A 23,824-nucleotide genomic window follows, 5' to 3' on the forward strand; every position below is an offset into this window, starting at 1 on the left:
TTAATATTAACGTTTTTTAAAAACTTATATTCCAATTGACTTGTTATTTAGAAGCAGCTCTCAAGATAAAACAATTACTGTTTTCACTAAAATAGCAGAAAAACTCCATGTAGGTATTAGCACACAGAGCTAGAACTAAGCATTGTCAAACAGAAATGGTATGTTTCACAAAAGATGTTTAAAATATCTTCGAAAACCACAATGGTGCCATTTTAAGATACCAATACTAAACATTCCTAAGTAGCTTGTAATGATGTGTTTGTGAATTTATTTAAAGGAATGATTATTGAAGACATCAACTGCCAGCTTTTATTCATTTGGTACTGTTATTTTCTTAATTTTCCAGTGGGAAATAAAATTTCTATATTTTAAATACATTTATTTAGCCAAATACACTCTCATACTTATTTCAATCAAAGACTATGCCCTAACAAGCAATTTTAAGTTGTTTACTCAAACTTTGTATAATAGCAAACATCAACTCCCTGTTTTCAGATGATTTGCTAAGCAGGTTCCGTTCCCTGGTACTTTTGCGCAGACTCAAAGATAACCCTGAGTTTTCTCTGCCCCAATGAGTCACATGGTGGCAAAATTCCAGGAAAATAGAAGTAGTTGTGTTTTATTTTATTAATAATTCTACAATAGTAGCTGTAATAAAATAATAAATTACTGTGGAACTTCTAACCTAATGAATCTATTGTAGATTTTCATTTTTAAATAAAAGCTAATTTTAATTTTTTCAGATACTGCAACCAGGTTACTATTTTCATACAATCATGGAAATTTAAAATGCAAAGTTAATTGAAAGTATAAAGATGAAAAGCAAGTGCTATGCCTAAAATAGTGCACGACAGTCATGTTTCACTTAACTCTCAAGTCAGAACATAAATTAAGAATTCTAGATGTGACATGCCAAATATTTTAGACATAGAAGAAAGCATACAACAGAATCTGTACCAATTACAAACTTAAAGGCAAAATTTACAAGGCAACAAGTTCATGCTGAAATACTGACAACAAATAATGTTTCTCTTATTTTCAGAAAGTGATGCTGCATTTAAATCCCATCACCACTTTATACAGTACTGAAAATTCATAATAGCGTTTTCCCAAGTCTTGTATTATACCCCAAAGCCAAAATATCTGTAAGGAGTAAAGAACACTGATACTCTGAACCTAACCTAAGAAGAATTTTTTTTTTTTTTTTTTGCTTATAACAAAATTTAAAAGAAATAAATATTACACAAAGGGACTCCATTAAAAACAATATAACATTTGACAGCATAAGTATATACAAGAAGCCTGCCTTATGCTCTAAACTTCATCATCCTATTTTTGTAAGTGAGCATATTCTATATATAATCCTGTTAAGAGTAAAGGAAATATTACAACTTTTAACATTTTCCTCACCATTTTTGCTGCTCTATTCCCTTTCTTTAAAAATGTGTTTTGTAATTGAAATATAAGACTACTCAGCTAGGAGTCATAGTTAACCAACACAAGAACAAGAAAAATACCTCAAAATGTACTAACATACGGATTTCTTCAGAGTGAAAGTTGAACCAATAAAATATGAAATTATATTTAGACACCCTCAAATAAGCTACAAAACATAATGACAAGAAGAATGGAGATGTTAAAAAATCCTCTCTTAAAAATTCAATAAGCATATTTACCCAACATAAGTAAATAAAACAGGAAATATCATTCTTGTTTATTTGAGGCACGTACAACTATAGTAAATAAATAATTTCATTCTTATATATGCAGAACAACAATCTATGAGAAATTAGTAACAAGCATAAGCAAGATTACCCCTTCACATAGGCTCTTTTTAAAAATCACTTCACATAGGCACTTTTAAAAACTGATGATATATTTAGATTGTCTGTAATATCCAAATAAAGCTACTTTCTAAATGCGCTGCAAATGAAAGCGATTTTCAGACCTATCCTAGAAACCCACTGTCATGCAGAACTCAAGACATCCCACTTCATATTTTATCTGTCAATTTATTTTCTTCCCCCACACACTCACATCCCTATTCACATTCCCAAATTAGACTTTAAAATCCCTGAGGGCAGGACCTATCTATCTTTGTATTCCCTCTTGTACCCGATATTGTGGCAAGCAAGATATGGGTACTCTATGATTATTTAATAAGTGGATGAGAGCATTAACAAGCATGGAAGTACACGCAAATTCCATAGCTGTCAGTGTTTTGCCTTCCTTATTTCAGCTCAGTAAAATGAAGATATATTCAGTAACATATTTTCATAGTGAAATGAAGCATAATCACTAAATTGTATTCTATGAGAAAATACAGAAGTATATCCTTCAGAACACTATTACCCAAGCTGTGCTTTGCTTTATAGAACAGTTAAATATGGGATAGTAAAAAGTTTCTCCTCCTCTTAATAAAAGGGTTCCACCACGATCAAGTAATCTGAGCAATCCAGTTTAAAAAAAATTCAAGTAGCATTTCTTTACTGTTATTAGTTTTGGTTTTTTTGTTTGTTTTTTGGTTTTACCATTATCAATAGCATTTATTTCACTCTTCAAAATACATTATATGCTAACATGTACTATCACTTTCTAAGCAATATCAAAGAACACTTTAGTCTTGGATCATCTCAGCAGAAGAAAGTTCTATGGAATGGAGTTTGACAAAAGATGTTTTAGGAGAATAAAAGACATCATGTTAAATTTCCTTTACCAAAATAGCATTATAGATTTGAAGGGCATATTTAATGTCCCATTAAATATTCATTACTCTGTGTCCACAGAAAGTAGAATGAAGGCGGAACTATCATGAGCATTCTTCTGTACTCACTCACTCATTGTGAAAGGGTAGAGGAATATGTATTTGCTGTTTCTCATACCCTCTGTAGGGTTTGGTTGTTACACTTCATTGAAGGGTTTTCTTAATTCTTCTCAATATATTCTCAAAATATTTCCTTCTTTCCTCTTCCTCTTCTGTCTTTTCTTTCTAAGTGTGTATGTACAAAGGAAATAGGGACCTCTGAATTGTATCTTAAAGATATTTTCAGACAATGAATATTTATGTTTGATTAATCTTTGGAAGTGTTCAGAAAACATTAATACTCATTAACGAATGGGATAACCATGATATTTCTATAAGAAAAAAATGTCAACAGATATGGTTCTGAGATTTCATGCAGGTCCATCATGATTCTGCAAAATAACTCAATTTGCCTTCTGCATGACTAAACCACAAATATCATAATAAAAGATATTGCATAGGGAGAAAAGCACTATTCAAGGAAAAGTAGGAAGCTAGCTGACTCTACAGTGCTCATTATCACAAGATGTGGACCTAGTGCCAGTTCTGCCATTAGCTGTGTGACTTTGGGACATTTCTCAGTGTCTCAGGATATCAGGTATGTCTTTTGCAAAGGAAAGGAACAAGTTTAGTGGCTCAGCGACTGCTGCAGTAGTGGATTATGAAGGAGAACAGCAGAAGGGGAGACCAAGCACATGGGACACCGATCTCACTTACATCTTCCACTGAGCAGCTCCACTTTCACATGTTTGATATATTAAAATTTAGAGCAATATTTATTTTTAAAAAGTCCTGCTAACTTAAAAATGGGGAAACATAGATTGCATGACCTAAATTTCTATTTAAGATAGCATGGTCTAGTTCGCATGTTTAATTAATATGTTTTCGTCTCAGGAAAAAAAAAAAAAAGTTTTAACATCTTTTCCTGTTCATTCATGTGCTCTTGGTTCAAGTAAAATAAAAACTTAATGACTATATCATTTTTATAGAGCTTATTTTATACTTTTGTAATATATTTCTTTCTTATTAAATAAAAAGATGAGTGGAGGTGTTGCTTTCAAAATAAAATTAAACATAACAGAGAGATTGGATGAAGTCAACTCCTGCCCATGCTTAACTTTAGAGTTATCTTTTCATGCGGCCTTATGGGCACTTAAATACTGTACTGTCTTATCTTTGAGGTAGAACAAAAAAAATGGCAAAAACGTTCACATAAAGGGGAAAATGGAAAAGAAAGCTGTGAGAGATTTCTTTTTAACATAATTATCATCATTAGGCTTTGCAGTCTTCTTTGACACAAAGTTGAGATATAGTCTTCTTAATACGAAGAGCAGTTAGGCGGGCCGCTCCGTTGGCATACCAACACTCACGCATTATTCTCCCCATGACTCGGAGTGCCTTTAAGAGACAAAAAAATATCAAAGACTTTAGCTACTCACATAAAACAGAGCACAAAAGAAGTAAAGCCATAAACCCAGGAATTGATGCCAAGTTTCTTTATTATTTTTTAAGAGATGGGGTCTTGCTATGTTCCCCAGGCTGGAGTGCAATGGCTATTCACAGGTGCAAGCATAGCACACTACAGCCTCAAACTCTTGTGCTCAAGCGATACTCCTGCTTAATCTTCCAAGTAGCTGGGACACAGGCATGCACCACTGTATCTTCCACTGATGCTAACTAAGCTTTGATGAAGAAATAGTAAATGTAAAACAATATGAGAAGAAGATTAGGGTCAAACTCCTTCAAAAATGATATCAAAACTCAAATATTAACCTTGTAGAGACTAACTAAAAAATGTCTCAATCCACTGATTTCTGGGAATATGGGACATGAAAAACATCAAGGGATATGGGAAGGCTTGGAAATTCCCTGTATCTTGATGTTGGTGATGAGTACACAAATGTAGACATATGAAAAAAATTCATCAATCTGTATAAGATTTGTGAGTTTTACCAAATGTAAATTATACTACAATAAAAATTATGTTCCAAGTATAAATATCAGAAATTCTGGACTTTAAAAATGAACTAGCAAAGAGATAAGATAAATACTAAGAGGGGAAAACAATGAAAATGCATGAAACCAGAGAAATAAAGGAAACTGCTGAAGCAAGTGGCTGCTGTAGGGGTATCTGCTACTCTCATGGTCTAGAACTTCAGAACTGGTGGATCGCATGTAATAGACAGTACAGCCCACAGCACACAGAAAGTTTCAGATCAAGATGCCAGCCAGGCAGTGTCTCATGCCTGTAATTCCAGCACTTTGGTAGGCTGAGGTGAGAGAATTGCTTAAGCCCAGGAGTTCAAGACCAACCTGGGTAACACAGGGAGACCCTCTCTCTACAAAAAAATTTAAAAACTTAGCCAGGTGTGGTGGTCCCAGCTATGCAGGAGGCTGAGGTGAGAGGATTGCTTGGGCCCGGAAATTCAAGGCTGCAGTGCGCCATGATCACACCACTGCACTCTAGCCTGGGTGACAGTGCAAGACTCTGTCTCAAAAAAAAAAAAAAGATGCTTAGAAAGCCCTCAATTTAAGGATGACTACTTCCCTGAAACCCTCTAAGGGAAGTTGCCTAAGTCTTGGCTGTTGGTGAAGAAAAGAACAATCAAGCCCATGCCTTTAAACATTGCAGTAAACCTCAGCTCATAATGAAAATTCACAAACACATGAGGAAAAAAGGTACCATAAGCAAGAGTCCGTTGTAAATAGTAGTTTTGGCCCATAAAAACATTAGATGCTAGAACTAAATGATATAAGTACATAAAATATGTTTTTAAAAGGAAAGAGAAATACAAAATATGAGTAAAAAATGACAATATTTTAAAACGTGAAAAAGTACCAATAAAACATCTTGATATCAAAAATATAACAATTGGCCAGGTGTGGTGGCTCACGCCTGTAATCCCAACTCTTTGAGAGGCTGAGGCGGGTGGATCACCTGAAGTCATGAGTTCGAGACCAGCCTGGCCAATGTGGTGGCACGTGCCTGTAATGCCAGCTACTCCAGAGGCTGAGGGAGGAGAATCATTTGAACTCGGGAGGCGGAGGTAGCAGTAAGCTGAGATCATGCCACTGTACTCCAGCCTGGGCGACAGAGCAAGATTCTGTCTCAAAAAAATAAATAAATAAAGTAGAAAACTCAGTGGATGAGTTAAATAGCAAATTAGACATATCTGAAGGCAGAATTAAAGAACTGAAAAATAAATCTTGAGAGATACATACCATAATGACACAAATATAGAAAATATGAGTGAATTAAAAAAGCAAATTATAATGAAGGGTCTAACATGCATCTAATGAGTTCTCCAAAACTGAGTAATAGAAACAATCAGAGAAAAAACTATTTGAAGAAATATGACTCCGAATTTTCCAGAACTGAGGAAAGTCACAAACCACTAGAATAAGATAGTCCAAATATTCCAAGCAAGATTAACCAAGAGATATCTATACTGAAGACATCATAGAGAAACTGCAGAATGCTGAAGACAGAGTTCTTTAAAGTAGTCATAACGAAAAGCTAAATTAACCAAAAATTTATTGATTGATTATTGCTGACTTCTCAATAGCTAACTGGAAAGTAGGTAATAGTGGGATAATAACTTTAAGGTGTTTAGAGAAAATAACTGTCAACCTAAATTTCTACGGTTAGACAAACTATTTGTTCAAGATTGAGGACAAAATAAAGACATTTTGGATAACCCCAAACTGAAAAATCTTACAACCACTAGGCCTTCTCTAAAAAAACAAAATAAAATACTTTTAAAGGATTCATGTCAGGAAGTCAGAAAATGATTTGAGAGGTAAGAAGAAATGCTAAGCAAAGAAAATGGTAAACATGTGAATAAGTCTAAATAATGATGGCATAAAAAGAGGCCAATATCTATTACATGAGATTGACATAAAACAAGACAGAAACAAAAGTACTGGACAAAAATTGCATATATCAGGAATGTACAAAATTGATCACACTAAAATGACTATGTTGGGTCTATTCCAAGAATGTATATTTGGTTTAACACTGGAAAATCTATAAATGTAAGTCATTGCATTAAAAAACTAAAGCAGAATGCTATATCATCACCTCACAGATATAGTATATGCTTCTATTATATGGAATACTACACAGCAATGAAAATGGACAGATTATAGCTACACATATATAATGGAGAGTGAAAACATTTTGAAAATAATATCTACAGTAAGTTTCAATCACATAAGTTTCACAAATATGCAAAAGTAAACAACATATTGTTATTCTGGATATATGTATATATTCTGAAAAAATATACATATAGTAAAATTCTAAAGCAAAGCAAGAAAATAGTAAAGAAATAATTGATTATAATACTAACCTCTCAGAGGGGTAAGGAATCTTCAAAGGTATTGAAAACGTTCTATTTTTCAAACCTGGTAGTGGATTCACTAGTTTTCATTCTATTATACTTTAAACACTATATGTTTATATTGTTTCATGTACATAAATTATTAGAAAATTTTAAATTTAATTTCAATTGAATTATAAATGCTTCAAAATTTGCTTCTCAAGTATGTAGGTAAGATATCTACACAAAATATAAAACTAACAAAACACAAATCTTGTGTTTTAAATTAGAAATTAGAAAAAGGGTTGAGAAACATGATTAAATTAGAAAAGGGTTGAGAAACATGAAGGAACAGAAAAATGAGACAAAAAGGCAACTATAGAAAATGTTCCCTAAAACAAAACCAGACTAAAAGACATCACCTAAAAAAGACCTCATTCATTACATTAAAATATGGCAAAAAATAGACAGCGATAACTGAAATGAGAGACATTAAAGTATCAGAATGGTTCTGAAACTAGTTAGATGGTTTAGACTCTTTTTCCCACCTTCTACTCTTTTTCCTTGTAAGAGCTAGAAAAAAATCTCTATCTTCACATAAGGCATAACAAGTATTGCAATAACCATTTACTGTTTGTCTAGTACATTACAGTTAAGTACTGGTTTGCTGGAGATGATGAGATAAATAACAATGGTCTCTGATGTGAGGGAGCTTTTCTAATGAGAGAATAAGTTCAAACTTCAGCAGGTTAGAGATGAGGTATAACTTATTGAATATAAAGATGATTGGATTGTAATATTCTGTGTGGCAGAGACATTAACTGTCCACTGAGTCTACCTGTGTTCCCTGCAGTTCCTAGCCCCACTGCAGTTTGGGGGGACTATGTGATTCTGGTCTGAGCCATGAGTGGAAGAGATGTGTGTCACCTGATGCCAAAGCATTAAAGAGCCAGTGTGTGATCCTCCAGCTCCTCTCTTCACCTGACCTAGAGATCTGGAAACTACGTGTCCAAGGATCAAAATCAGAGTGATTACTGAGTCACTGCAGTGAGAACAGGTGCCATGGGGAGTTGCCTAACCTGCAGAGCAGTTTCTGTAAGCAAGAAATAAAGTGAAAAGTCACTGAGATTTCAAGATTTGTTACTGTCACATAACCTAGCATTATGCATGCATAGCACTAAAGGGAAAAAAAAACTCTTCTGAAGACTTATAAAAAGACATGTCGGGGGGCGGAGCAAGATGGCCGAATAGGAACAGCTCCAGTCTCCAACTCCCAGCGCGAGCGACACAGAAGACCAGCGATTTCTGCATTTTCAACTGAGGTACTGGGTTCATCTCACTGGGGAGTGCCAGACGATCGGTGCTGGTCAGCTGCTGCAGCCCGACCAGCAAGAGCTGAAGCAGGGCGAGGCATTGCCTCACCTGGAAAGCGCAAGGGGGAAGGGAATCCCTTTTCCTAGCCAGGGGAACTGAGACACACAACACCTGGAAAATCGGGTAACTCCCACCCCAATACTGCGCTTTAAGCAGACAGGCACACCAGGAGATCATATCCCACACCTGGCCGGGAGTGTCCCACACCCACGGAGCCTCCCTCATTGCTAGCACAGCAGTCTGTGATCTACCGGCAAGGCAGCAGCGAGGCTGGGGGAGGGGCGCCCGCCATTGCTGAGGCTTAAGTAGGTAAACAAAGCTGCTGGGAAGCTCGAACTGGGTGGAGCTCACAGCAGCTCAAGGAAACCTACCTGTCTCTGTAGACTCCACCTCTGGGGACAGGGCACAGTAAATAATAACAAACGCAGCAGCTCTGCAGACGCAAACGACTCTGTCTGACAGCTTTGAAGAGAGCAGTGGATCTCCCAACACGGAGGTTGAGATCTGAGAAGGGACAGACTCCCTGCTCAAGTGGGTCCCTGACCCCTGAGTAGCCTAACTGGGAGACATCCCCCACTAGGGGCAGTCTGACACCCCACACCTCACAGGGTGGAGTACACCCCTGAGAGGAAGATTCCAAAGCAAGAATCAGACAGGTACACTCGCTGTTCAGAAATATTCTATCTTCTGCAGCCTCTGCTGCTGATACCCAGGCAAACAGGGTCTGGAGTGGACCTCAAGCAATCTCCTACAGCTACAACCTACAGCTGAGGATCCTGACTGTTAGAAGGAAAGCTATCAAACAGGAAGGACACCTACACCAAAACCCCATCAGTACATCACCATCATCAAAGACCAGAGGCAGATAAAACCACAAAGATGGGGAAAAAGCAGGGCAGAAAAGCTGGAAATTCAAAAAATAAGAGCGCATCTCCCCCGGCAAAGGAGCGCAGCTCATCGCCAGCAACGGATCAAAGCTGGACGGAGAATGACTTCGACGAGATGAGAGAAGAAGGCTTCAGTCCATCAAATTTCTCAGAGCTAAAGGAGGAATTACGTACCCAGCGCAAAGAAACTAAAAATCTTGAAAAAAAAGTGGAAGAATTGATGGCTAGAGTAATTAATGCAGAGAAGCTCACAAACGAAATGAAAGAGACGAAAACCATGGCACGAGAAATACGTGACAAATGCACAAGCTTCAGTAACCGTCTCGATCAACTGGAAGAAAGAATGTCAGCGATGGAGGATCAAATGAATGAAATGAAGCGAGAAGAGAAAACAAAAGAAAAAAGAAGAAAAAGAAATGAACAAAGCCTGCAAGAAGTATGGGATTATGTAAAAAGACCAAATCTACGTCTGATTGGGGTGCCTGAAAGTGAGGGGGAAAACGGAACCAAGTTGGAAAACACTCTTCAGGATATCATCCAGGAGAACTTCCCCAACCTAGTAGGGCAGGCCAACATTCAAATCCAGGAAATACAGAGAACGCCACAAAGATACTCCTCGAGAAGAGCAACTCCAAGACACATAATTGCCAGATTCACCAAAGTTGAAATGAAGGAAAAAATCTTAAGGGCAGCCAGAGAGAAAGGTCGGGTTACCCACAAAGGGAAGCCCATCAGACTAACAGCAGATCTCTCGGCAGAAACTCTTCAAGCCAGAAGAGAGTGGGGGCCAATATTCAACATTCTTAAAGAAAAGAATTTTAAACCCAGAATTTTATATCCAGCCAAACTAAGTTTCATAAGTGAAGGAGAAATAAAATCCTTTACAGATAAGCAAATGCTTAGAGATTTTGTCACCACTAGGCCTGCCTTACAAGAGACCCTGAAGGAAGCACTAAACATGGAAAGGAACAACCGGTACCAGCCATTGCAAAAACATGCCAAAATGTAAAGACCATCAAGGCTAGGAAGAAACTGCATCAACTAACGAGCAAAATAACCAGTTAATATCATAATGGCAGGATCAAGTTCACACATAACAATCTTAACCTTAAATGTAAATGGACTAAATGCTCCAATTAAAAGACACAGACTGGCAAACTGGATAAAGAGTCAAGACCCATCAGTCTGCTGTATTCAGGAGACCCATCTCACACGCAGAGACATACATAGGCTCAAAATAAAGGGATGGAGGAAGATTTACCAAGCAAATGGAGAACACAAAAAAGCAGGGGTTGCAATACTAGTCTCTGATAAAACAGACTTTAAACCATCAAAGATCAAAAGAGACAAAGAAGGACATTACATAATGGTAAAGGGATCAATTCAACAGGAAGAGCTAACTATCCTAAATATATATGCACCCAATACAGGAGCACCCAGATTCATAAAGCAAGTCCTTAGAGACTTACAAAGAGACTTAGACTCCCATACAATAATAATGGGAGACTTCAACACTCCACTGTCAACATTAGACAGATGAACGAGACAGAAAGTTAACAAGGATATCCAGGAATTGAACTCATCTCTGCAGCAAGCAGACCTAATAGACATCTACAGAACTCTCCACCCCAAATCAACAGAATATACATTCTTCTCAGCACCACATCGTACTTACTCCAAAATTGACCACGTAATTGGAAGTAAAGCACTCCTCAGCAAATGTACAAGAACAGAAATTATAACAAACTGTCTCTCAGACCACAGTGCAATCAAACTAGAACTCAGGACTAAGAAACTCAATCAAAACCGCTCAACTACATGGAAACTGAACAACCTGCTCCTGAATGACTACTGGGTACATAATGAAATGAAGGCAGAAATAAAGATGTTCTTTGAAACCAATGAGAACAAAGATACAACATACCAGAATCTCTGGGACACATTTAAAGCAGTGTGTAGAGGGAAATTTATAGCACTAAATGCCCACAAGAGAAAGCAGGAAAGATCTAAAATTGACACTCTAACATCGCAATTAAAAGAACTAGAGAAGCAAGAGCAAACACATTCGAAAGCTAGCAGAAGGCAAGAAATAACTAAGATCAGAGCACAACTGAAGGAGATAGAGACACAAAAAACCCTCCAAAAAATCAATGAATCCAGGAGTTGGTTTTTTGAAAAGATCAACAAAATTGACAGACCACTAGCAAGACTAATAAAGAAGAAAAGAGAGAAGAATCAAATCAACGCAATTAAAAATGATAAAGGGGATATCACCACCGACCCCACAGAAATACAAACTACCATCAGAGAATACTATAAACACCTCTACGCAAATAAACTGGAAAATCTAGAAGAAATGGATAATTTCCTGGACACTTACACTCTTCCAAGACTAAACCAGGAAGAAGTTGAATCCCTGAATAGACCAATAGTAGGCTCTGAAATTGAGGCAATAATTAATAGCCTACCAACCAAAAAAAGTCCAGGACCAGATGGATTCACAGCTGAATTCTACCAGAGGTACAAGGAGGAGCTGGTACCATTCCTTCTGAAACTATTCCAATCAATAGAAAAAGAGGGAATCTTCCCTAACTCATTTTATGAGGCCAACATCATCCTGATACCAAAGCCTGGCAGAGACACAACAAAAAAAGAGAATTTTAGACCAATATCCCTGATGAACATCGATGCAAAAATCCTCAATAAAATACTGGCAAACCGGATTCAGCAGCACATCAAAAAGCTTATCCACCATGATCAAGTGGGCTTCATCCCTGGGATGCAAAGCTAGTTCAACATTCGCAAATCAATAAACATAATCCAGCATATAAACAGAACCAAAGACAAGAACCACATCATTATCTCAATAGATGCAGAAAAGGCTTTTGACAAAATTCAACAGCCCTTCATGCTAAAAACGCTCAATAAATTCGGTATTGATGGAACGTACCTCAAAATAATAAGAGCTATTTATGACAAACCCACAGCCAATATCATACTGAATGGGCAAAAACTGGAAAAATTCCCTTTGAAAACTGGCACAAGACAGGGATGCCCTCTCTCACCACTCCTATTCAACATAGTGTTGGAAGTTCTGGCTAGGGCAATCAGGCAAGAGAAAGAAATCAAGGGGATTCAGTTAGGAAAAGAAGAAGTCAAATTGTCCCTGTTTGCAGATGACATGATTGTATATTTAGAAAACCCCATTGTCTCAGCCCAAAATCTCCTTAAGCTGATCAGCAACTTCAGCAAAGTCTCAGGATACAAAATTAATGTGCAAAAATCACAAGCATTCTTATACACCAGTGACAGTCAAACAGAGAGCCAAATCAGGAATGAACTTCCATTCACAATTGCTTCAAAGAGAATAAAATACCTAGGAATCCAACTTACAAGGGATGTAAAGGACCTCTTCAAGGAGAACTACAAACCACTGCTCAGTGAAATCAAAGAGGACACAAACAAATGGAAGAACATACCATGCTCATGGATAGGAAGAATCAATATCGTGAAAATGGCCATACTGCCCAAGGTAATTTATAGATTCAATGCCATCCCCATCAAGCTACCAATGAGCTTCTTCACAGAATTGGAAAAAACTGCTTTAAAGTTCATATGGAACCAAAAAAGAGCCCGCATCTCCAAGACAATCCTAAGTCAAAAGAACAAAGCTGGAGGCATCACGCTACCTGACTTCAAACTATACTACAAGGCTACAGTAACCAAAACAGCATGGTACTGGTACCAAAACAGAGATATAGACCAATGGAACAGAACAGAGTCCTCAGAAATAATACCACACATCTACAGCCATCTGATCTTTGACAAACCTGAGAGAAACAAGAAATGGGGAAAGGATTCCCTATTTAATAAATGGTGCTGGGAAAACTGGCTAGCCATAAGTAGAAAGCTGAAACTGGATCCTTTCCTTACTCCTTATACGAAAATTAATTCAAGATGGATTAGAGACTTAAATGTTAGACCTAATACCATAAAAATCCTAGAGGAAAACCTAGGTAGTACCATTCAGGACATAGGCATGGGCAAAGACTTCATGTCTAAAACACCAAAAGCAACGGCAGCAAAAGCCAAAATTGACAAATGGGATCTCATCAAACTAAAGAGCTTCTGCACAGCAAAAGAAACTACCATCAGAGTGAGCAGGCAACCTACAGAATGGGAGAAAATTTTTGCAATCTACTCATCTGACAAAGGGCTAATATCCAGAACCTACAAAGAACTCAAACAAATTTACAAGAAAAAAACAAACAACCCCATCCAAAAGTGGGCAAAGGATATGAACAGACATTTCTCAAAAGAAGACATTCATACAGCCAACAGACACATGAAAAAATGCTCATCATCACTGGCCATCAGAGAAATGCAAATCAAAACCACAATGAGATACCATCTCACACCAGTTAGAATGGCAATCATTCAAAAGTCAGGAAACAACAGGTGCTGGAGAGGATGTGGAGAAATAGGAACACTTTTACACTGTTGGTGGGATTGTAAACTAGTTCAACCATTATGGAAAACAGTATGGCGATTCCTCAAGGATCTAGAACTAGATGTACCATATGACCCAGCCATCCCATTACTGGGTATATACCCAAAGGATTATAAATTATGCTGCTATAAGGACACATGCACACGTATGTTTATTGCAGCACTATTCACAATAGCAAAGACTTGGAATCAACCCAAATGTCCATCAGTGACAGATTGGATTAAGAAAATGTGGCACATATACACCATGGAATACTATGCAGCCATAAAAAAGGATGAGTTTGTGTCCTTTGTAGGGACATGGATGTAGCTGGAAACCATCATTCTTAGCAAACTATCACAAGAACAGAAAACCAAACACCGCATGTTCTCACTCGTAGGTGGGAACTGAACAATGAGATCACTTGGACTCGGGAAGGGGAACATCACACACCGGGGCCTATCATGGGGAGGGGGGAGGGGGGAGGGATTGTATTGGGAGTTATACCTGATGTAAATGACGAGTTGATGGGTGCAGCACACCAACATGGCACAAGTATACATATGTAGCAAACCTGCACGTTGTGCACATGTACCCTACAACTTGAAGTTTAATAATAATAAATAAATTAAAAAAAAAAAAAAAAAAAAAGACATGTCTACATATATGGAATGAATTGGATGCTTACATTAAAAAGGAAAAACTATACGGTCTCTGAAAATTCTCCCTGATACTCACCTCAAAAATATAATAAGAAAAATATAGACAAAAACATAGCCTTACTTCACAACTTTGCCACTGGTTTGGGATACTTGGTCGAAACTTCTGGTCACAAACAACCTTTCTCATTTCCTCTATCGAGGGATCTGAAGGCACCATGTCATAATAAGGCAATTGGTACTCCTCAACAATTCCTGTAAGAAATTTGCGTAATAAATTTCCATGTGCAAATAACAAACAAAGATGTCTATTTCAAATAATACCAATTAAGTTTTCTAGGCACAAGTGACACCCCAGGGAACTGGAAAGCCAAGTCTATTAAAATAATGTGTCACTATAAAATCAAGATATAAATTTAAATCACCCAGTTGAATAAAGTTATAAAAAGTTATATTATAAATTTTTTCATAACTGTAAAATGTATATAAGATTATATAAAATTATAATAAATAAAATAATTTTATAATTATTTAATACATAAAATTTCTATTTTATAATTATATAAAATAAATTTTATATTTTTCTATAATTAAAATTATGTAAATTTTTATTCAATTAAAATGCCATTATACAATATAAAAGTAATGCCTTTCTTTTGATTATGAAATTTGTAGCACAGCTTCATTGCTTTGTGAATGAAATGCATATATTTTCCCATCAGATAACTTTTCCAAAACAAAACAGCTTTCTCTCTTTGAAAACTTTTAGGCAATCTTTTTAACATTGGGTTTCTTACATTTAGACTTCAGAACTACTGAACCTGAGAATGTTCTGGAGAAGAAGCCAAAGATAGTTGAAGATAGACCGTTCAACATGAAGGTTAATATTTAAAGAGTCTCAAAGACAAAGACAAAGATGACCTTAATTATTAGAATACTACTTAAATTCCAAGAAATCCCTTATAAAATCTTTTTAATTAACTGCAATGCTTTTAAGTTAAAATATGTGAGACATGCTATAATACTAGACAACTAACTATAATTCACGTCTGCTAAATTACTATTTTTATAGTTGAAGAAAAGTTAAGGACAAAATCTAAAAGCAACTCTAGACTAATATCAATATGAAATTTTTACAAAAAATTATTAACATGTTTGAAATCTTGCTATTTGCCATGAATTGCCCTAATGCCTTTACAGGTTTTAACTAATCAGTCCTCAAAACTACTGACTAAACAAGGTACAGTATTATTTGTTTTACAGACAAGGAAACTGAGGCACAGAATGTTATGAATTTGTTCAGAGACACAGAGGTACTAAGTGGCAAATCTGTAATTCAAACACTAGTGTCCACTAGGGTTTTATAATGTTTTATAATATCATCTATGAATAAAAGAGAAAAAGTATATATGTTTGCTCATTCAGACATACTTTTAACCTTAGAAGCTTTTCATAAAATCTGCAAGGTTTTTTAAAAAATGAGATTAATGTAATGCAAAATGACATCAATACAAAGTGCAAAAATATGACAATAGTTTAATAATGACAGCTCTTTAATTGAATGTTTACTGTGAACAGGCTCTGTACTAAAAGCTTCACATGAATTAATTCATTAAATCCTTAAAGCCCAAGGGATCAGTTTTTGTATTATCTTCATTTTACAGATGAGGAAATTACTACTAAGTAACTTGCCTGAAGTCGGACATTGAAGGAATTGCTAAACCATTGCTTAGTCCTAAGTCTGTCTCACTTGAAAGTGGAAACTCTAAACCATTTTCTACCAGCATTTAACTTTTTCTCTACTGATGCAACAATTTCATCAGACGTATTTACAGGGCTTCCCCCTCCCTAATTCTTTCTCTCATTATTAAGTACCTTTTTTTTTTTTTTTTTTTTTTTTTTTTTTTTTTTTTTGAGATAGAGTTTTGCTCTTGTTGCCCAGGCTGGAGTACAATGGCGCAATCTCAGCTCATGAGCCCCCACGCCTGGCTAATTTTGTATTTTCAGTAGAGACGGGGTTTCTCCATGTTGATCAGGTTGGTGTCAAACTCCTGACCTCAGTGATCCACCCGCCTGGGCCTCCCAAAGTGTTGGGATTACAGGCATGAGTCACATTCCCAGGTGCATTATTAAGTTCTAAATTGCTGGGAGCAGGAAAGGTAGGAAGTTTGTCTTTGTCCGCCTCTTCCCACACCTTTATCCAACCCCACAACATTTATCATATCACAGGGAAGAAAAAAAAAAACAAGAAAAGCTTAAGAAATTGAACCCTTCAAGTCCTGTTGCCTCTGCAAATCATTTAACATCTTTGGGATATAAGTTAGGAATACCAGCTTATGGCTTACAAACTCAAATAATTTTCAAGTACTTCATAAAGTGTCATATGGAAATAAAAATTATCAGGAGAACTGTCACCCCACTAAGCAGTAATCACAATATAAAATCTCCATTACAAGCAAGATATCCCACTTTTGCCACTGGAAATATATCACCAAAAGGTATTCTTTTCAATATAGTGCTTGGGGAAAAAAGAATATCACATCTTGTATTCAGAGTATCAAGGAAAGGCAAACACAAAGGATATTTCCAAAATTTTACCTCCGACCGAACACCTCCGGGCTATTTCCCAGTAAACCAGACCAACAGAATAGATGTCAGCTCGTTTGAAGGACTCAAAGATATTCACATTCATTGTATCATCAAGCATTTCAGGAGCCATATACCTTCAAAAACATGCACATTTCAGATTCTGTGTATGACTTTATAGCACTCCAGTAAAACAATCTTAATAAATTAGGATAGCTTATGCCATTTTAAAAGGCAGATTTGAGGCATGAATAAAATCAAAGAATACATTATTGACTCAACCATCAAGTGTGTTCAGCAGCACTCCACCCATACTTTCTCTCAGTGAACAATTTTATTATACAAAAAATATAGCCATGTTTGAACAAGAGTCAGTGTAAGAAATCTACAGTCCATGGACCTGACCGAGCCTCGCTGTACTAGGGAGATTTTGGAGATTTCCCAGAATACTGAAGTGAGGATGCAACACCATCCCAAGTTCTTGCAAGGGTGTTAGATCCTCTGAAGGAATCCAGCATCCAAGGCTTCCCTGAAGGTTCCTGATGTGGGGATAATCAGATGGGTGAGCTAAGGCTTTTCTTGCACAGGGAAAAGAAGTCCCTTAGGGCTACCCAGTGTGAATAAACTGCCCGGAAGTGCTCCTGGGGTCTCATTAAAGTCTCCCAGTGAATCATGAGAGGCATTCACAGGCACTGTCCTGGGAATCTCAAATACGGCTTGAAGGCCAGCTATAGCAGCTTAGAATTTCTGTACTCTCAAGGGCCTTTAACAACTCCAAAAAAATATTTTGGTTGTTTCTAATTTCAAGGTGAAGAACTCTGGAATTTTGCCAAAGTAATATAGAGCCTGAAATTCAAGTAAAAAGAATTGGAAGTAGGCTGGCCATATGGCCAAAGGCTGGCTATAACAAGAAAAACACCAGAAATCCCATTCCTAATGGGCCGGACCTGACACATGCGTGGTATATGTTGTTACCTCACGCTCATTCTTAATCTTCAGATTCTGTTCCTTGAAAGTGGGAACTGTATCCAAACTCATATTATCTTAATACATGTCAATTTGGGAGACTTAATGATAAGTAAAAGTATAGGTAATACATAAACTGTGATTTAAAGAATAAGGCAATATAGTAGCACATAAGTGTATTCCGCATATAGAGTCCCTACCTATCTATTTCAACATATTGATTCTGTGTCTGTTGTGTAGAACCTGAATATGTAGAACTAGTCCTGAGTTTCAGTTCATTTATGGGATATAAAGGCTTTGGAGGAGCTACATACTGCTGACATTTTTTTTCTTATCTGTAGGAAAATGCATTCTCAGAAGATGGCACACTAAAAATAATACATCACTATCTCTTCCACCGTTTCTCTCCACTGGACTCTGTAGCTAAATGGCTGCAATCCATGTGGCCCAAAATGCCAGCTCTCCTTGCTTTATAACCATTATGCCCACTAACTTCTCAGTGACCCAGAGAAGACTTCTGGATTTCTTGGACCCAGTGGTTTCCCATTTGGACCTGAGCCTCCTCCACACACATGAGGACATTCATGCTTATTGGGCACTCTCACATCTTACTATGCTACCCAAGTCAGTCATCTTACCTCTTCGTTCCCACTTTAGGATTCTGAGGTATGTCGATAGTGTTCAGTATTGAATCATGCTTCACAGCCAACCCTAAGTCCGCTATGGCACAAGTTTCACATTTTTTCACTAAGATATTCTTTGATTTTATGTCTCGATGAGCAATAGCAGGTTTACCTATGAAGCATAAGAAGAACAAATTCATTTTTTCTTTACCGAAGACTGTTCAAGAGAAATCATCCTGAAGACTTAGCTCTAAATGAGCTAATTCAAAAAGAGTGTTCTTCAAAGCTCCTGTCACTATCTAAATTATCTTGTTTATTTATGTACCTGCTGAATCATCTGTCTCTCCCAAGTAAACTGTAAACTGAATAAGGACAGTAACTATTTTGTTCAACAACATTCCTCTATTGCTTAGAGCACTAGATGACTAGATCACTAATAAATATTTTTTAATAGATGAAGTGAGAATTAGTACTGCTATGTCCTCATAAGAGCATAGCAAATATTGTTTTACAAAATAAGTCTGAAAACTTCTATTACCCCACACCAGCAGTTCTCAGTTGTGGCCAAAAGATCCCTAAGGTCCTTGCAACTCTTTTCTAACTATGCATCTGTGTGACACCACCTTGTCTTCACATATTTCAACCAAAACAACGTATGAGAACAGACGGAATGAAGAACAGGTATGAAAATCCAGACATCAAAACAGACATTAAAGGGATTTGCAACAATGTAAAACAAAACCAATATTTTCGATTGATCAGTTTTTGTATTAGAAAAAAATGTTGTTACATTTAAAATGTTATTTATGTTAACATTTAATTGGTTATTATTTTAAGCAAATTAATAAGTACTTTTAAATTCCTCAATTTTAATTTCTAATACTGTAAACGGTAACAGATACAAGTTACATACACAAAAACCTTTGTAGTCCTCAATAATTTTAAGAGTGTAAAGAGATCATGAGTTCAAATTTGAGAACCACTGCCCTGTCTAGACTAATTGACTCTCTAGAGTCAACCTCTTAACTCAATAAATAGAAACGGCAGTAGGTACTATTTGGCTTCAAGTACATGATATACAATTTTTTTTTCAAAATCACATTATACTTTCCAATTACTTTTTTAATTATCAAAAGTAAACATTTAAATTATTTGTATTCTGTGAATATAGGACATTTGCCACTAAAGCAAGATCTCTGGGTACATATGCTAAATGGCAAAGATGGAACCACTAGGAATAATTTTTTTTTAATATTATTATGGATAAGATACAAAATAGTGAGTATATTGATGAGAGTTGGCTATATCATGACAACACCTTTAGCTTTAAAAATTACCTTTATTGTTTCTTTACCCTTTTTTTTTTTTTTTTTGAGATAGGGTTTCGCTCTGTCACCCAAACTAGAGTGCAGTGGTGCAATCGTAACTCACTGCAGCCTGGAGGTGATCCTCCTACCTCAGCCTCCCAAGTGGCTGGAACTAAAGGCACATGCCACCACAACCGAACTTTTTTTTTTTTTTTTTTTTTTTTTTGGTAGAGATGGAGATCTCACTATGTTGCCCAGGCTGGTCTCAAATTCCTGGCCTCAAGTGATCCTCTCACGTAGACTACCAAAATGCTGGGATTATGGGTGTAAGCCACCATGCCCAGCCTAAAGAAATAATAATTAATTATTTCTAATAAATTAAAATATAACTAAGTACTTCTATCCTCATATTCAAAGTGGAAAAAAATGAAAAGGAAATATATACCTTGTGTCCCAACAATCTCCATATGAAGGTGTGCCAGACCACTAGCAATTGAGAGCGCCAGCTTGATCATTCCAGCCACCGTCACTATATTTCTATTCAAATAGTCATATAAGGAGCCCTGTTCATGATATTCAGATACCAGCCAAAGTTGAGTCCAGGTTCCATTATCTAATAAGAAAATATAATTTTGTTGTTGTAAATACATATTGAGAAAGAAGCCAAAAGCTTTTGACAAATATCAGTGTTTAATCAGTGTCTAATCTGTATTGTTAACAAAGCAAAGTTAATTGCTTCAGTGGTAATGCTTACAGTCCAAGTTAGTAAAGAAAAAATTCTCAATGAATTCCTGAAGATACTGATATGTTGGAACCATAAAAATAAAAAGTTGTGAGGTTGTGATTGATTCTAACAACTGAATAACTCCTTTCTCATTTCCTCTCTATCAATACCTGCTAGCAATAGTAACCACATTATAGGAGAAATCACTGAGAGATGCATTTAGGCTCAGTGTTGTGTTATAAATTACTCTGAGCTTTTAAGAAAAATTGTACCAATAAAGATTAGAAATATAACAAATGTACACAAAGTATTATTTCTATCATAAAAGCTCTAACATTCTAAAAATGTTGATGTTATTTACCTTTCAAAATATAAAGTTGATGATTTTCCCCAAAAGCTTATAGTAAGAGCCAAACACAATTACTAGACATTTTCAAATAATTTGCCTCATTTAGCCAACACCTAATCCAGCTTATAAAAGACGTTTAGAAAAGCAATCACCCTAAAACTTTTCTACATATTAGTAGAGTGAGCTTTAGTTTTTGAAATAAAATGTCTACAGTAACCCTGGGCGGTCCTGACCAGTTCTGACACTCAGGGAAAGGATCTATAATGAACATTTGCTAAGGACCTATCTGACCAAATGCTTTATGTATAACAGCTCTTTGTTATCCAAATATTTAATTTCCAAATCTGGGTAGTGATAAAAATTTCCTACGAATTTAAAAGTCAACATAACATGGTAAAGCTCATTAACATACAACATATAAAAATAATCCTTACTCACACCTCTCTCCCTGATTGACACCAGTGGCTATCTTGCCCTCTAACATCAATGCTTTTGTCAGACAGTTGACTAAAGAGTGAATCTGTAAATGTTGCAAAAGGTAAAGGAATTAAAAAATCAAAGTGAAGTTAGAGATCATTTGGAATCATGCAAAAAGCCACTGACAAGTTAGGAGATGATAGAGGTAGACCAGTTAAACTCAAGAAGAGAAAACCAAGGATAATATCTCTAGTGCATATTATTATTTTATTTTTATGTATTCATTTTTTGAGACAGAATGTCACTCTGTCGCTCAGCTGGAGTGCAGTGGTGCAATCTCGGCTCACTGCAACCTCTGCCTCCCGGGTTCAAGCAATTCTCCTGCCCCCGCCTCCTGAGTAGCTGGGATTACAGGCATCTGCCACCAAGCCCAGCTAATTTTTTTTTTTTTTTTTTTTTTTTTTTTTTTTGTATTTTTAGTAGAAACGGGATTTCACCATGCTGGCCAGGCTAATCTTGAACTCCTGACCTCAGGTGATCCGCCCACCTTGGCCTCCCAAAATGATGGGATTACAGGTGTGAGCCACCATGTCTGGCCAATGCATATTATTTTATAATCCAATAAACATCATGATTAAACTAGCCCATGAAGATGATCCATGTACAGTCATAACTGCTTTGACAGAGTTGCTGCTTAATCCAACCAGCAGGAAGTTCAGCTCAAGATTAGGAGGGAAAAGAAAGCATTCTTAACAGCTAAATAAGAAATGTCTCCTCAATGATCTGGATACAGTTTCAAAGTATATGTAGTTACAAATCTGGAAAGAACTTTTTTTGTTAGCCGTCTTGCCTTTACCCCGTTTCTCCTTAGCAAATCAGAAATGGCAAATCATTAACAAACATAATTATGGCCAAAATGTATGCTAAATGCTAAGCCTCTCTTTTTCCATCCAAGTAATAATGAATACTTTTATGATTAAGTTTATATTAGATAAAATTGACTATAGGTTCTGAATTTTCACAGGCAATGGTGGATCCTTGACATTCATAGATAATTTGTCTTAACACTTTTTTAGACTGGGGTTACAACCTCGACTCTACCAAAGTTCTTCCTGAGTATTACTAACTAGAGTTAAGGTTTAAAAGCCGACTGAATCAAGTTTTCCTCACTTTTGTTACCTATTGGGGCACTAATGAACAGTTAAATAACAATTGCGTAAAAAAGAAGAGTAAAAGCATAGATAATCAACGAATTTTATATCCAATCTGTGATTATACAAGCATAGGTATTTCAAATATAAGAAAGCTGATGCTCTGACTTGCTCCATGAAACTCAAAAAATAACAAACACTACATGGCACCGTTAATGGTGGTCTCAAGACACAAACTGTGCACAAAGTAACATTCACAGAAAAGTTCACTAAAAGTGTCTTGCTTGCCACCATTCCAATACAATCAAAAGAGAATATTTTCAGAAATTTTGAGTCTTGAAGATGAAGGCTGTTATACGGATGAAAAATACAGCCCTAACAAAGTTGAGCATTCAGCTAGTATTAATTGGTATGTCTGTATTGGTTATTAAAATATTGAAATATTTCTGTCCTGGTTGGTAAACAGCTGCTATTCAAAACTCCTGGGCTGGGCGCAGTGGCTCAAGCCTGCAAATCCAGCACTTTGGGAGGCCGAGGAGGGCGGATAACGAGGTCAGGAGTTCAAGACCAGACTGGCCAACATAGTGAAAACCCTGTCTCCACTAAAAATACAAAAATTAGCCAGGTGTGGTGGCAGGTGCCTGTAGTTCCAGCTACTTGGGACTACTTGGGAGGCTGAGGCAGGAGAATCGCTTGAACCCAGGAGGCGGAGGTTGCAGTGAGGTGAGATCGTGCCACTGCACTCCAGCCTGGGCAACATAGTGAGACTCTGTCTCAAAAAAACAAACAAAAACTCCCAATGATACTCCTTTGCCCTAGACATCCAGATGCCTCCATATCTCTTCATGACCAAGCAGCATCTAATGGGATAAAACCTAGCACGGCAGAGTTCTCCAGGATTCTGCTCCAGTTGAGGCTTCTGTTCTGATTAGTTGGTTCCTGCACCAAACAAGTTAGCAAACATTTTAAGCACCACCCTGGCTATCTGGACATCATGATTTCCTATCACTCATTTGCCCTGCTTCATTGTATGGTTATGTACATTTATCTGTGGGAAAGAGGAAAGGATTTTATGCAAATTAGACTTTCATATAGACTTTATTAAAACAAAGAGATGAATTTAATTTTTCTTATCTGATACTAGACAACATTTTTTCACTTGTTGAA

At 36.6% G+C, this 23,824-nt stretch overlaps 1 protein-coding gene across 2 annotated transcripts in view; it reads right to left on the bottom strand.

The window, feature by feature from the left end:
* Nucleotides 1–251: 251 nt before the first annotated feature.
* The window catches only part of ACVR1C (activin A receptor type 1C), a 97,177-nt gene continuing 73,604 nt past the window's right edge, over nt 252–23,824 (bottom strand). For both annotated transcript variants that reach the window (XM_007965020.3, XM_007965022.3), the window contains exons 5-9: nt 20,462–20,629; nt 18,725–18,881; nt 17,133–17,257; nt 14,659–14,789; nt 252–4,201 (exon numbers count right to left, since the gene is read on the bottom strand). In XM_007965020.3, the coding sequence (XP_007963211.1) occupies nt 4,076–4,201; nt 14,659–14,789; nt 17,133–17,257; nt 18,725–18,881; nt 20,462–20,629 (707 nt within the window). In that variant the 3' untranslated portion in view covers nt 252–4,075. The remainder of the gene's footprint in view (nt 4,202–14,658; nt 14,790–17,132; nt 17,258–18,724; nt 18,882–20,461; nt 20,630–23,824) is intronic.

The sequence above is a fragment of the Chlorocebus sabaeus genome, chromosome 10, assembly GCF_047675955.1.
Source record: "Chlorocebus sabaeus isolate Y175 chromosome 10, mChlSab1.0.hap1, whole genome shotgun sequence".
Taxonomy (NCBI): domain Eukaryota; kingdom Metazoa; phylum Chordata; class Mammalia; order Primates; family Cercopithecidae; genus Chlorocebus; species Chlorocebus sabaeus.